The 15,987-nt window shown below is 40.0% G+C and overlaps 1 protein-coding gene across 1 annotated transcript in view; it reads right to left on the minus strand.

Moving 5' to 3' along the window:
• RASSF9 (Ras association domain family member 9) overlaps positions 1 to 11,631 on the minus strand; it is a 53,695-nt gene extending 42,064 nt beyond the window's left edge. The window contains exon 1 of the mRNA XM_068971407.1: positions 11,537 to 11,631. Within this exon, the coding sequence (XP_068827508.1) occupies positions 11,537 to 11,631 (95 nt within the window). The remainder of the gene's footprint in view (positions 1 to 11,536) is intronic.
• Between the last annotated feature and the right edge of the window lie 4,356 nt (positions 11,632 to 15,987).

Here is a 15,987-nt window from a genome sequence, read left to right on the forward strand (position 1 = left end):
AGGTGGGGGAGTTTGCGCTTTGATCTGGGAGCCTCCTGAGAAGTGCAGGGGTCTCAGTCCATACCTTCCCTTTGAGATTTAATATTAAAGAATTTCTCAGTGAATAAAGGTGCCATTCTGGACCAAAAAGATACCAGGGTGGCCAAGGGTGATTCAAGTTCAACTTGAAGGAAGTTTTCAGGTTGTGTCTTTCTCACTAGTGTTCTATCAGAAAACTCTAGTCTGTGAGGGAAGACTTATTCTGGAAAACTGTCAAAGCACAGCCACCAAAGACTTTCCAATTCTACCTATGTTTGTTAGTGTAGGTTAGGAAGAAATGTGTGACCTTCCAAGCTGCCTTTTCTGCACTTGCTTTTTAGGGCAGTGGACACAGATCTGACTTTCTGGTTCCAGTTTTTGAGACTGTAACCTTGTGAGAGCGAAAGGGACAAGGACAGGTAAAAATCTAGAACTGCAAGTAAGCTGTTCACATTTGCAAAATTTCCTTCCCGGCATTTTCTGTGAGCAGGATTGCTTTGTTTTTCTAAAGAAGGAAGAAAGTAAAGGAGAGAGGGAGAGGTGATACTAGATTTCCTCATAAATATAGGCATTTACTCAGGTGATTGATGCGAGAGATATATTTTTAAAACGTGACTCTGTTGCTACTCCAATCTCGTGGCTTACAATTTGTAGATTCTCAGATGCAGCAGAGCTGTAAAACCTATGACTTTAAAATAAATGGTCATGTTTGTAAACGGAAAGTTCATAGAAAGATTAGAAATATCCAGTGTTGAAGTGTTAAAAATATTTCCACAGGTTCTTTGATGCTTCTTCCTTCAATAAGATGAAGCTTAATTCTCCTCCCCTTGTGTGTTGACAGGTCTTAGAGACACACTTAATAGCCGTAGGTTTGACTTAGTGACTTTCTTCTAACAAATAATGGCAGACGAGACCATATGGCCGATTTATTATAAAAGGATATAACTCGGGAACAGCCAGATGGAAGAGACATCCAAGGCGAGATACGGGGAAAGGATGCAGAGCTTCCACGCCCTCTCAGAACGCTCCACTCTCCTCCCAGTTTCAAATGCAGGTACTCTCTGAACCCCATCCTTTTAAAATTTTATGGAGGTGATGTTACCTAGGCATGATTGATTTAATCAATAGCTATTTGTGATTGAACTCAACCTCCAGCCCCTCTCCCCTCCCTGGAGTCGATGGGGGGCAGGGGACTGACAAGTGTAACCTCTAATCAAATGGTTAGATCTTCTGGCAACTAGACCCCCATCCAAAATTCACATCATTTACATAAAAAAGACAGACATCCTTATCATTCTCACATAGTAAATGCCAAGGGTTTTAGGACCTCTGTGCCAGAAATGGGGATGAAAATCAAATAAATATTTCTTATTATCCCATCCAAAATTCATCTCATTTACATAAAAAGACAGACATCTTTACCATTCTCACCTAGTAAATTCCAAGGGTTTTACAACCTCTGTGCCAGAAATGGGGATGAAAATCAAATAAATATTTATCATTATAAATCACAATATTACACAATATTATATGGTTAGATAACTATTATAATCAGATTTACTAGATACCAGAGAAATGCTAAATAGAACAACAAAGTCAAGTAACTTTTTCAACATTACATTGGCCAAATTTTGAAAATAACATTCACCAGGGTATACACATTTTGTGGGTATTTAATCAAAATGATCTGTTTGGAGAATAATTTTCCAGTGTACACTCTATAAAAATGTAAAGTACACATTGCTTTGATTCAGTGGTTCTGCTTCTAAAAATCTAACCTAAAGGAGTATTTGTAAGTGTCCAAATGGTGCACTATTGTATCATTGTGTGTAATAGTGAAAAACAAATTGTGTAACGATCACATTACATGTTAGCACTTTCCTTAATTCTTTTGAGGATCTATGCTGTAAGCTCATTTTTTACATCACTCAGTTCAGTTCAGTTCAGTCACTCAGTCGTGTCTGACTCTTTGCAATCGCAACACGCCAGGCCTCCCTGTCCATCACCAACTCCCGGAGTCCACCCAAACTCATGTCCATTGAGTCCGTGATGCCATCCAACCATCTCATCCTCTGTCATCCCCTTCTCCTCCTGCCCTCAATCTTTCCCAGCATCAGGGTCTTTTCAAATGAGTCAGCTCTTTGCATCAGGTGGCCAAAGTATTGGAGTTTCAGCTTCAACATTTATATAATTATGTCACAGATAAGGGAGACTGGAATGTGCAGAAGTGAACTAACTTCCTTGAGGTTGCAAAGCTACTAAACAGCAGGACAGAGAAGCAAAGCTATGTTCTTATCAATTACAATAGGCTGCCTCTCATAAAAAGAAGCATTTTGAATACAGTTTAATAAGAAAGTATTTAAATAAATAACGTACTCCAATTTTAGGCAACTCTATTAAAAATAGTAAGTTAGATCTACATACAGTTTGATGAAATAATTTCAGAAATGATTCCTTCAAGCTAAGCTACATATCAGGGATATGTAAGGAAAACACCTGAAGTTGTTAATAGCTGATGCTAATGAATACAGTGCCCTGGACAGCTCAAGCAGATTGGAGTGATGTGGAATATGAGTCCATTGGAGCTATGCTGTATGTGACCCTGTATTGCCCTGTAGCAAAGCAGTTGAGAACTTGGGCCCTTGAGCCAGATACCATGTTGAATGCCAACTCTACCACTTGCTAGGTGCTCAATCTTTCTGTGAGAGAGTACCTCTGTTTGTAAAACAGGGATTATAATAGTATGTACCACTTCAAAATACTGTGAGAAAATAACAGCTGAATAAATATTACCTATTATAACTGTGCAAGCAAAGTATTAGATTACCAGAACCTGGTGCCAGAAACCATTCTTATCATTTAGCAATCTTTATGCTGATTTCATTCTCACAAAACAACTCTTGATTATAATAGACTTCTATAAAATGAAAGAATGTTTTGGTCTAAGGGTGTGTCAGCATACTTTGAGGGCAGTTGAGAGACCTCAGTATATATTAAGAAATTGCTCTTTCAGAGTAAATTGCTGTTTACACTTCAGTGAGTTCAGTTATCATGAATTAAGTTGTCTAGGATTCAATTATATCTAAAACTAAGACATGGTCATTTTTCTGGATTCTAAATCATGACAAATTCACTAATAGAGATACTAACCAAAGATAACTCTTGGTATCTAGGCGGTTGAAATGCTCTATTTTTTGTTTTCCACTGTGAGATTTGTCTTTCAGCTTTCTCTCTTAAAATTGAAAGAAAAAATTATGTCTCTCTTCCTCATTGTTTAATTCCCAATCTTTAACCCAGTGCTTGACAAAAAGTCACTGTTCAATAAATATAAATGAATCAACAATTAAAAAACAATTTTCTTTGCATCAGCTGGTTTGTTGCCATTTAACTTGTTTCAATCGAAGTGTTACTTTAGAGAATGATTTCTCTTTCATTGACTTTCCCTTTTAGTTGAGTTCCAAGTATTGAGTATTTTGCTGTGTCTCTTACAATTGGAGCAGGAATTGGAGAGTGGAAAATGAGGAGTGGAGGAAAAGAAAAGCAATGAGCTATTTGAGAGAACATCTTTCATTCCTTTGAGGGTAAGAGTTTGCGATAATCATTTATATACACAGCCAGAATACTGGCCACAGCAGAATACTGAATGTCAGGTTTATCTTCCTGCCATAAAAAATGAACAAAATAGGGTAAAATATATGAAACACCTTTTTAAGCATTGGGAAAAAACACAGCATATAACCATAATTCATGAAAGAGGGATAACTCCAGAACTGAGTCCCACATTCCCTTCGATTTTCTACCTGGGCACATTCAAACTGCTGCCTAAGGATGAAGAACTCCCAGAGAAGAGAGCAAAGCTTCTGGTCAAAGGAAACAGTGATTCTATTTTGTTGCTGCTAAAGCTGCTATATTCCATGGCATAGGCCAGCAGAGATGAGGCAGAGGCAAGAGAAGGAGCCTCAGAAATTTGCATAGTGGCCCCTTCAGATGTCCGACTAAACAAACGCTTGGCAATACCTTGCAAGACTTGACTCCACATACAGGCACACAGTAATTGCTCAGAAAGTGAGAGCAGAGATTCTGGAAGTAGCCCAGTATTGGAAGAAATTGGGTTTCCAAACTGCCAGAGAGAAGAATCTTCAGAAGGGTCATCCTTGGGGAATAAGGACCATGCCTGAGTGCAGCCTTAGCATCATTTGGGAATTTGTTGGAAATGCTGATTATGAGACTCCAACCTGGTCTACACAATAAGGGCTTTTCAGGGTGGGATCCAGCACTTTGTGGATCAGAGAGAAAACCTGTGAGTAAATTAGAAAATATTTTAAAATAAATCGTAGTGAAAATACACTTTAATTGGAATTAGTGAGAAACAGCTAAAACCATGATCTGATAAAACAGTTAAAATGCTTAAATGTTTATATTGGGGAAAAAAAAAGAAGAGGTTTGAAATTAATGTTCTAAACTTAACCTTTAAAAGATAGAGAAGGAAGAATAAGCCAAAAGTAAGAAAAAGGAAATAGGAATAAAGCTAAGACTGAAAATCAATAAAATAAAGATCAAATGATGGAAAAAATAAAGACAAATGTAGCTTTTTTTGAAAGATGAATAAAACTAAAAAATCTGTCACAAAATTGATCAAGAAAAAATGAAAAAAGAAAAGCACAAGCAATATCTGCAAAGAAAAAGAGAATGTTGCTGTAGAAATCTCAGACAATAAAAAGATATAAATAATAAAAAATACTTTTAAAAAAAAAGTAAAGAAATATTACCAAAAATTGTATATGAATAACTTTGATAACTTAGACAATTTAATAAAATTTATTGAAGGATATCAACTACTAAGAAAAGGATAATTCAATCAGGTAGCATACATGCATTTTAAAATAGTGAAATATTGAGATAGCATCTCAAACTGATATGGTGATCATGTTGCCAGATTATCAGACAACTTCCTAAGATGACATAATGAAAGACAATTATTGAGAAGTGTTGGTGTTAGCATGTATGCTCATTTAAACTGTTGGTTATCCCTGCCTTAAATAATTTGTGATGTCAGAGAAGTTTACTGGGAATGTGTGCGTGTGCTTGCTAAATCACTTCAGTCGTGTCTGACACTTTTTAACCCCATGGGCTGTAGCCTGTCAGGCTCCTCTGTCCATGGGATTCTCCAGGCAAGAATACTGGTGTGGGTTGCCAGTCCCTTCTACAGGGGATCTTTCCAACCCAGGGATGGAACCCAGGTCTCCCACATTGCAGGCGGCCGATTCTTTACCATCTGCATCACCAAGGAAGACTGAAATTATTATTTTCAATTTACAAATGATAATACAGGCTCAGATAATTAAAGTCTAAAGCCACAAGGAGAAAGTTGTTGGAATAGGACTAAAAGCAGGGAGTAGCAGAATGGTGGATATTGAGGCTGAATTCAGTACACAGACATTTCAGTTTGCTTGGTACTGCAAAAGAGAAAATTGAAGAAAATATGTGCGTTTAAAGATTGTGACTTTCCATAAGAATCTAAAATTTTGGAAAATACTGAAAAAAATTTAAAATTTGCCATTTGGGGTCTGTTTCCATGTGGAAAAAAATCATCTGAAACTCGGTATCAAGCAGAAAGTTAATGTTAGTCGCTCAGTTGTGTCTGACTCTTTGCCACCACATGGACTGTAACCAACCAGGCTAATCCATGGGATTCTCCAGGTCAGAATACTGGAATGGGTTGCCATTCCTTTCTTCAAGGGATCTTCCTGACCCAGGGATTGAACCTGGATGTCCTGCATTGCAAGTGGATTCTTTACCATCTGAGCCAGCAGGGAAGTCCCAGTATCAAACAGATGATCCCCTTAAATAGGACTTAAATAGGACAAGTCACCTCCTTGTCCCTAAAGGCATTTGAGGCTCAGTGGTAAAGAACCCAGCTTGCCAATGCAGGAGACAAAGGAGTCTCAGGTTTGATCCCTGAGTTGGGAAGATCCCCTGGAGGAGGAAATGGCAAGCCACTCCAGTATTCTTGCCTGGAAATTCCCATGGACAGAGGAGCCTGGGCTACAGTCTGTAGTGTCGCAAAGAGTGGGACACGAATGAGAAGGCATACATGCACCACATTTATGACCATGTTTTTCTGAATTCAGGGCCAGAGAAGACATAGGGGAAAAGGTCATATTACACTGTGATATGACAAAAGATCATATGAGTAAGTAAATCTATGATGTAGAAGCTAAAGGATTTGTGTTTACTGAAAGAGAGCAACAAAACCTGATAATGCCCAAAGCAAGATATTATATAAACGAACAAAACAAAAAAACAGACCTGTCCAAAGTAAAAGTCCATTCTACAGTGACTAATACCCATTGGATGCTTTCCAGCTTGTCGTGGGGATGCTGTACTGTAACAGAGAGACTAATAGAAGATAAATTAATTTCTCAAAATCACTTGACTGATATTGAAAAATAACCTCCCTCTGGGATAAGAATTGAAGTTAGACTCTGTGCAGTCATGACCAATGTGATGAAGAGTTGGAAAATAGAGGAGATTTGTAACTCATTTAGAATGTCTAGATCTGTGTTCCCTTCTCTAAAATTTAAATGTAAAACCGCTTAGTAATTTGGCTTAATCCATTCTTTGGCTTCATGAATTAAGATGACATTAAAATATGACCTGAGTCCCCAGAGTGCTTGTGTGGTGTTTTCATACTATACATACAAATGCCTCCACCCAGAGTCCGAAGTGGGAAGTGTGCTCCTTTTCAGATGACTCACTGCAACTCTCCACAAACTGTAACCTCACTTAATTTCCTGATTTTTCTTCCATACTTTCTAATTTACGGCCCCAGTTGAAACATTTCAATGCATGTAGAGCCACTGAGATGTAACATAGCCCTTATAATGAACCCTGCTCCATAGTAGGTTATATCACATGAAATCAAATTAATTTGGCACCATAGATTGTCACAGAGTAGATTTTCAATAAATAAATTTCAAGTTTAATCTTCAAGTTACTCTGAGGTCTATGGTATTCGTTACGGTGGTTGTTTCTAGACTCAGAAGAAGAGGATTCTGAGATTATTTTTATGATTATTTATTCATTTGTTTAATATGTGCAGCACATCTAAACCTGAAAAGGGAGAAAAACAAGGCTAAGCTGATGAATTAGAATCAATTTAAAAATACAATCCAATCTGACTTTTACTAAATGTACTTTTAGGTTAAAAGTATTAGCCAGCCGTTTATTTGGCATAGCATTTTCTATAGCATGTTAATACAAGATTTTCTCTGACTTGTACTTGGATCCAGCATTAATATTACAAAGATTAGTTGTTGCTTTAGAAATGAAAGCCTTGTTCAGTCCTATCCAAGTTCTACTTAATAAGTCTCTTTATCCTTATTTAAACTCACTATGGCCTTAGTTTTTTTAAACCAACACAATGGGAATAATATCATTCTGTGAACCCTGCTTCATAGTATGTTATGTTACATGAAATCAAATTAATCTCGCACAGTGTCTATCATAGCGCAGGATTTCAATAAATAAATTTCAAGTTTAATCTTTATATTACTCTGAGGGCTGTGGTATTGGTTACAGTGGCTGTTTCTAGATGCAGAATGCTATATTGTTGGCTGTAGGCCTCTGCCTCTAACAACTTGTCCCTCTATCTACTTTCTGTACAAATTGGAAACATCAACATGTGCTTTTAGGACCGCCATACTCCCACTTTTCCTTAATGATAACTTGCAAAATATTAATTGCAATTAAAAATAAAATTCAAGACTCCCCTGAAGGGAAGCATTCTCTTATATCATTTGAGTAAAATTCTCTCCAAAAGAAATTTGCTTCCTGGATTTCATTGTACACAGACTGCAGAGTGAAAATGTCTTTGTGAGAGATGAGAAGAAATAGCCACCCTAAAACTATCAGGGATGGGTACTAAGAATTTTGTTAGTTCATTAATTCATCCACTTGACAGTATTCACTGAGTCCCTACCATGGAAAAGTATTATTTCATGTTCTGGTAATATGAAAAATAAGACCAAAAAAAAGTCCTGCTTTTATGCACAAAAGACAAAAATAAGTGGACAAATAAAGACTATAGAGATTGAATCAAGTAGCAGTGGGATAAGTTTTAAAATGACAGTTGCTTCAGTCAACCATTGCTGCGAAAATGTGGCATAACAAGCTACCCTAAAACTCAGCCACTTAAATAATTTAATTCTCTTTGCATAGCTGTGAGTTAGTCAGCATGACCCTGCCTTAGGCTCAGGAAGCTCTGCTTCACCATTGCAGTTTTGCAAGTTGACTAGTTCTGCTTTGCTTGATGTTTCTTCTCATTCTGGGGTAAAGCAGGGAAAGTTCTTCTTGTGGCAGTGGCAGAGAAGCAAGAGGGCAAGTCCCAAGATGCAACTGATATTAAGTCTTTGTTTTCCTTATGTGTACTAATATCTCCTGTCTACTAATATCTCCTTGGCTAAAGCAAGCCTCATGGCCAAAGTCATAGTCAAGGGTATGGAAGTATATTCTACCCACTCTGGGAGGGCGCACGAGATGAGTATTTGCTGAATGAAGGTCACAGAGAGTCAGACAGGACTGAGTGACTGACACTTTCAGTTTCTATCTAATTCCAATATTTATCGAAGATCTCCGAAGGAAAATGTTGGCTTCTTTCGGGAAAAGTCAGAAGCCCAGTGTGCTTGAAATATACAGACAGAGAAGGAATCAGAGGCCCATTCAGGATAATAAAGGTCACAGTCAGAAGTTCTTCCTAAATACAGCAGGACACCTTTAGAGAGTAATAAGAATAGATTTACCTAAGAAAGAAAGAAGACAAAAACAGCAAAAATCAACAAAAAACTTCTCGGTATGGTGACTGGATTGAAATGGAGTAAGACTGTTGGTAGGTGTACTATGTAAGTGACTATTACTGCGGCCCAGAGGAGCAGTGGCAGCTCAGGCCTGAATGGTGATAAGAAGATGATAGCTTGGAGCTGAATGGTGATGGTGGAGTCAGGAAAAGGACTGGGCCTTGGAATACTTTTGGGTGACAGGCCTGCATCCTAGGGAGATCTGATAACTTGGAAGTGATGGGAGCGTGGAAATTGTAAATGACTTCCAGTTTTTGGATCTGTGCAATTCAGTGAATGATGCTTCTAATTGCTGAAACAGGGAACACTAAGGGAGGAGGATATTTTTAGAAAGGTGTTCAAAGGCCTCAAAAGTTTTATTTTGGGCATGCCATGGCCTCGGGTGGAAACCCTGACACCCTGGAAACAGAAGTGAGTCTTTCTGGAGGCCCTTGACTGGACCCCAGGTCCTGGCAGAGGGACTTATCTTCTTGGGCCAGCGGAGGGTCAAGGGCAAGGAGTGTCCTTTGTGAAGGGCGACAAGGGCAGCCCCTGTGCCTCACCGGTGGTGCTCAGCTACCCTGAACTCAAGGTCCTCCAGGAAGCCCCCTTCAACCTGCAAGACCAGGAGTCCTCCCGGTGTTCCCTCATTTCTCTTCATCACCCTGGAATGGAACTCACCTGTTCATCTCCCCTGCATGCTAAGTCGCTTCAGTCATGTCTGACTCTTTGAGACCCCAGGGGCTGTAGCCCACCAGGCTCCACTGTCCTTGGGATTCTCCAGGCAAGAATACTGGAGTGGGTTGCCTTGCCCTCCTCCAGGGATCTTCGTGGCCCAGGGATTGAACCCGAGTCTCTTAGGTCTCCTGCAGTGGCAGCTGGGTTCTTCACCACTAGTGCCATCTGAGAGCCCTCAGCTGCCCTGCTAGAATATAAACGCTATGATGGGTGATAGGAACCATGCTGTCTTGCCCACCAGCTGTAGCCTTGGCACCTAACACAATGCCTGGCACACAGAAGACACTCGAATAGACACACAATTCATGAACTTTGGAGTCAGTGGCTCAGGGAGAACTGGCTAAAGAGCTTGAGGAGGAAGCTTCAATGTTTCCCATCCCTGCTCCCCTGCCTGCTCCCAGGCTGCCACCCCCCTGCCTCAGTGTCTCTGTGGTTTACTCGGAAGACCCTTTAGTCAAAGTTACACTAGCAGAAATGAATTGATACCCCGCTGACAGTTTGGTGAGGATTAAATGAGATCACACAGAAAGCAAATTAGCATCATGGGGCTGTGGTAAGCACTCAATGAGTAAACGGGCTGCTGCTGCTCAGTCATGTCTGACTCCTTGTGACCCCCACAGACTGTAGCCCACCAGGCCCCTTTGTCCATGGGGTTTTCCAGGCAAGACTACTGAAGTGGGTGGCCATTTCCTCCTCCAGGGGATCTTCCTGATCCAGGGATCGAACCCGTGTCTCTTGCGTCCCTGCATTGGCAGGCGGATTCTTTACTGCTGAGGCACCTGGGAAGCATGTAAGCAAATGTAAATCCCTATTAATTCTGAAGGTGACTTCTTGCTTTTCAAGACACAATTCCCTTGTTCCTATCACTCTGTCCCTTTCTCTAGCAGCGGAATTAACCCCCTTGTCGTCTGTGTCCTAGGCCTCTTTCTTGCGTGTGTGCTGTTACAGTACCTCTCACACTGTATTAAAATTACTAGTTTAGGAGATGCGTGCACACCTGCGACCTGTGATCAGAGCACTCTTCCTATTACAAGAGTCCTCCATTCACTGTAATAGTTGTTTTCAATAAAGTCTCTCCTTACCTAAAAAAAAAAAAAAAAAAAGCTGTCTTTTGGACAGTAAGTATACTTTAAGTAGAGCTGCTGAAGATGGGTAGGCAATCTGAGAAGTTGGAGATGCAAATTGATGGGATATTAGGGAACAGATAGGACTCATAGCCATGAGATTTAACAAGATCAGCAGGCAAAGAATCTAACTTGAAAAAAATAGTAAGACAAAGGAGTAGTAAAAATATATACCATTATATTCCAAATTGAGTGTCTAATATAGTCTTCAGATAAAGAAAAAAGTCACTGAACCTGCTTCTGGTAAATGGGGACTCAAGTACATTTGTTCAGTTTTGTGTGTTACAAGTGATAGAGAAATCTTCTTAGAGTTTATAATCAAAAGATAGAGATGGTTTTCTTTAAAATAAAACTCATTCATCTCATTTTTTTACTCAAAATAATTACACTCTAATTTGTAAAACTAAAAAAAAAAGAAGAAGAAGATTGTTAAGACCTTTTCCTGTAATTCTTTCATTTTGATCTTGTCAGGCGAGTGTATTCTCCTCGGTTCTGTCTCGTCTCAACAAAGATTTGGAGTGATGGACATTAAAGCCCTTGCATGTCATAGCTCTCAGGTCTTGGATAGACTGTGTTATAGCTCTTAGATCAGCTCTGTTACAGCTCTGTGTTGCAGCTCAGTTTTATTTAGAAAATAGCAGGAAAATCCATCCTCGAAGCGTGAGGGCATGCCGAACCAAAGACGCAAAGAGAAGACAGTGGAGGAGTGCGCCAGTGCGCGGGAGAGAGACCCCCGGTCCTTTGGCCCCTCTTTTTATGATTTTCCTCCCCCTGGGCCTGCCCTATGTAAATTGGGCTCTCCAGGAGAGCTGTTTGTTCTACCTGAGGTCCTCATTCTGGTCCTCAGACCTTCCTTTGACCTCCTTTTGTGCTATTTTCACGGGCTTTTCCCTTCCTCGTCTTTTAGCCACTGCCATTCTAGACTCGTGTTTCCTATTCTACCTACCTAACAATCTTACTCAAAAAGGCTTATAAGGACAATTGCTGGAGCAATATGTCCCCACATATAGAGGGGAGTAATTTTTGTGAACATATAATTTTTTTCTTTGATATGAGAAATGAGATTATGTGAGATCAGCAGAAACTACAATATGGAAAATCCTTAGTCAAATATGGCAACTCATTAACATGTGAATCCCAGGCAATGCTTGTGTTATAATTGGAGTTCAAGTTGCAAAATATGCTTTGGCTGCAGAAATCCGTCGTCAAGTTTCCCAAGTTAATTACCACTACAGATGCAAGAGCAGAGACAGGAAGAGCCAAGGGGAAAGAAGCTGGGAATTTATGGGGATTACGGGCAAAGCACGATTACACATAGATTGGAAAATTGGACATTTGCTTTACATTTACCTAACTCTCCAAGGACTGGATTATACCTGCTTTGTGTGTACAATAGTATATGTGGGTGTGGGTCTGTGAATGCATTTAATTGTCTGTTTGTTTAGAAAATGGACCTTAACTGAACAGAAAAATCAATTGAGTTTACAAAGAGATTGGCATCATTGTTTGTTCAGAGGAATCACAGTTCCAGTTCCAAACCAGAGACCCATTTAGAGGAATGGAGTAAACCTGCAATTTATTCACTCAACTGGTGAATGCTCATGATCCCAGGTTGTATTTCTTAAATATCCTTTTAAAGTTGACTTCCCCAGTCAGGGAGGACACTAATGACTAGAGTGAAGTCTGAGAGAATTGACCTCATTAGTGAAGACTCATATCAAATATTAAGATTAGTGATAACAGGAGTTCTCAGTCATTGAAATTAGAGATGTGGCTAAAAGAAATGTCATAAAAAGAAACATGGAAGAACAAGTTAGAAATTTAAAATAATCAGCATTTCAATTCAATTTAGTGATTATTGGCTCAGACGGTAAAGCGTCTGTCTACAATGCAGGAGACCCAGGTTCGATCCCTGGGTTGGGAAGATCCCCTGGAGAAGGAAATGGCAATCCACTCCAGGACTATTGCCTGGAAAATCCCACGTACAGAGGAGCCTGGTAGGCTACAGTCCATGGGGTAGCAAAGAGTCGGATACAACTGAGCAACTTCACTATCACTATGTATTGAGTACCTACAGACTGTAAACCTTGGAAGAAGGGAATATATAATCATGTATGAGCATCCTTTTTTTCTATAAGTTTATAGTTGAGTGTGTGTGCTTAGTTGCTCAGCTGTGTCTGATTCCTTGGGATCTCATGAACTGCAGCCTGCAGGCTTCTCTGTCTATGGGATTCTCCAGGCAAGAATACTGGAGTGGATTACCGGTCTCTTCTCCAGGGGATCTTCCCAATCCAGGGATCAAACCCAGGTCTCCTGCCATCTCCTCAGAATCTCCTCAGATTCCTTACCATCTGAGCCATCAGTGAATCCCTATTACAGTTGTAGGGGAGGGGAAAATTTTTTCCCTCTACCCTTCCAGGTTTTCATTGAGATCCCCATCCCCACCCTCTGCACCATAGTAACTGATTAACAGTTTACAAACAGAAGTTTAATACCAGGTACACTTCCTGCATACATGGGAGATACCCAGAAAAACTGAGCTGCTCCCCAAAACGGTCCAAGCCACCACAATAAATATCGTTTTCAGCTAAAAACAAAAGAGAGATGTTGGGAAGGGGCTTGGGAAAGGCCTGTTAATGGGAGATTATCAGCAAAAGCACAGTAAACCAGGATATAATTGCTATGCAATTGGTGCCTTCTCCACTGGGGAGAGTTTTCAGAGGTGCAGTCATCCTTCCCTTCCAGGCATAGCTTTGAGAGGAAGATAACCTTACAAGAGGAGATTCTCCTTGTTAAAGTAAAGGTCCCTTAAAAATGGGGTAACTTTTACTCAGTTTTCAGAGCTTCTCTTGTCTCAGCTGTGTCTTAAAAATAACCAGCTTAAGATAATCAACACAGCAAAGAGGCATATTTTGGGAGTGCAAATTCTGCTTCCCTTCACAGTTGACCACAAACAGCTAGCAGAAACTGGAAGGAACAGAAACAGATGAGACTTTCAGGATTCAAACTTGGAAAAGTTTACCTTGAAAAGGTCATAAAGCCTTTTTAAAATGAAAGATAATGTCAGAAAGTGAAAGACAGAGAGGTCACAGAGAAGAAGGAAGGAAGATTCCAGATGATAGAAACGCTACAGGGTAAATTTTAGGTATTAAAGTATAAAAAGGTCAGAGAGGCCAGGAAGCTCTATGTAAATGGGTTACTGGAACTTCCAAAGGTAGAGGAAGAAATCACCTGAAAGTGAAGAAACACTATTTATTAAACAGTTCCTGAGCTTTCCCATCTCCATATTAAATATGTTTACAGACCACTCTTCACAGTTGCCAATCCTTCAGGTATTTCTGTTGATTTTTTTAAAATCAATAATCAACTAATACAGGTCTGAATTAAGCCACAGTAGAAACTCGGAACGGAGAAGGCAATGGCACCCCACTCCAGTACTCTTGCCTGGAGAATCCCATGCACAGAGGAGCCTGGTGAGCCCATGGGGTAGCAAAGAGTTGGACATGACTGATGTGATTTAGCACTCAAGTATTCAAGGATTCAGATAAATAGATAAAACCTGTTTAGAATTAGCTGCCCCATGATGACCTCAACCTGCTGCTGCTGCTGCTAAGTCACTTCAGTTGTGTCCGACTCTGTGTGACCCCATAGACGGCAGCCCACCAGGCTCCCCATCCCTGGGATTCTCCAGGCAAGAACACTGGAGTGGGTTGCCATTTCCTTCTCCAATGCGTGAAAGTGAAAAGTGAAAGTGAAGTTTCTCAGTCGTGTATGACTCTTAGCGACCCCATGGACTGCAGCCCACCAGGCTCCTCTGTCCATGGGATTTTCCAGGCTAGAGTACTGGAGTGGGGTGCCATTGCCTTCTCCAGACCTCAACCTGGAAGGCCAACAAATAAAGATTGTACTCAATCACTTCAATCGTGTCTGACTCTTGCAAACCCATGGACTGTAGCCTGTGAGGCCCCTCTGTTCATGGGATTTTCCAGGAAAGAATACTGGAGCCGGTTGCCATTTCCCTTCTCCAGGAGCTCTTCCTGACCCAGGGATGGAACCTGGGTCTCCTGCATTGCAGGGAGATTCTTTACCAACTGGGCCACTAGGGAATCCCAGGGTAATGTTCAAACTCTTCACTAGTATTTCAAGAGCTAAATAAAAATTAGGGCTTTAGGCATAAAATCTTTAGAATAAAGATATTTCACCCATCTCCATAGAAAGGAGCCTGAAATCCTGCATAAAAGGCATCATCGTGGTACTTCTTAAAATACTTTAAAAGGCAAATATCCACACATAACTTTCCTTTTCTTAGAACAGATAATTTAATTGGCTTTCCGTAGCTTAAAGGCATTGGGGCTGAAAAACAAAGGTGTAACAGACTTTTTAAAAATACCATTTCAAGGTCAGATAATGTTTATCTATATCATAATTTTACCACAAAAGTCACATACCTTCTTTTCCCCACAAAGAAAAATAGTGTATACAATCTATCTGATTTTGAATCATTTGACATTTGTTTATACATTTCCCCCAATTCTTTCAGTTTATCATATTTAAAATAATTTCTACACTGACAACTAATATTAAAGTGATACATTTAAAACAAGGAGAAGGCAATGGCAGCCCACTCTAGTACTCTTGCCTGGAGAATCTCATGGCAGGAGGAGCCTGGTAGGCTGCAGTCCATGGGGTAGCTAAGAGTCGGACATGACTGAGCAACTTCACTTTCACTTTTCCCTTTCATGCATTGGAGAAGGAAATGGCAACCCACTCCAGTGTTCTTGCCTGGAGAATCCCAGGGATGGGGGAGCCTGGTGGGCTTCAATTTGTTTTAAATGGGGCTGCCGTCTATGGGGTCACAGAGTCAGACATGACTGAAGCGACTTAGCAGCAGCAGCAGCAGCCCCATTTAAAACAAATTGAATTCCCATTATCCATTCTTCCCCCTTTTCATCTAACTAATTAGGAATAAATTTTGCCAACATTTCCCTGAGCCTCATGTATTAAAGAAATCAGTTGAGATAAATAGGAATCACACTTACTTTTTACAATCTGGCTGCTATCACACATTTGAAAAGATTAGTTTTCCTATTTGCAAGTCAGAAGCTCATAAAATGACTAATTTAAATGTGATGCAAAGAATATAAAATTTCTTGCTATATTTATTAAAGTGCCCTTGAAGTATTCTGTCACAAAGATTCTCTAACAGTGAGAAGAAAGTAAGCATAATGCTCAAAATTCTAATATGATCAGTTAAGTGAAAATAAAGCTTTTTA

Source organism: Capricornis sumatraensis, chromosome 4, assembly GCF_032405125.1.
Source record: "Capricornis sumatraensis isolate serow.1 chromosome 4, serow.2, whole genome shotgun sequence".
NCBI classification, from domain to species: domain Eukaryota; kingdom Metazoa; phylum Chordata; class Mammalia; order Artiodactyla; family Bovidae; genus Capricornis; species Capricornis sumatraensis.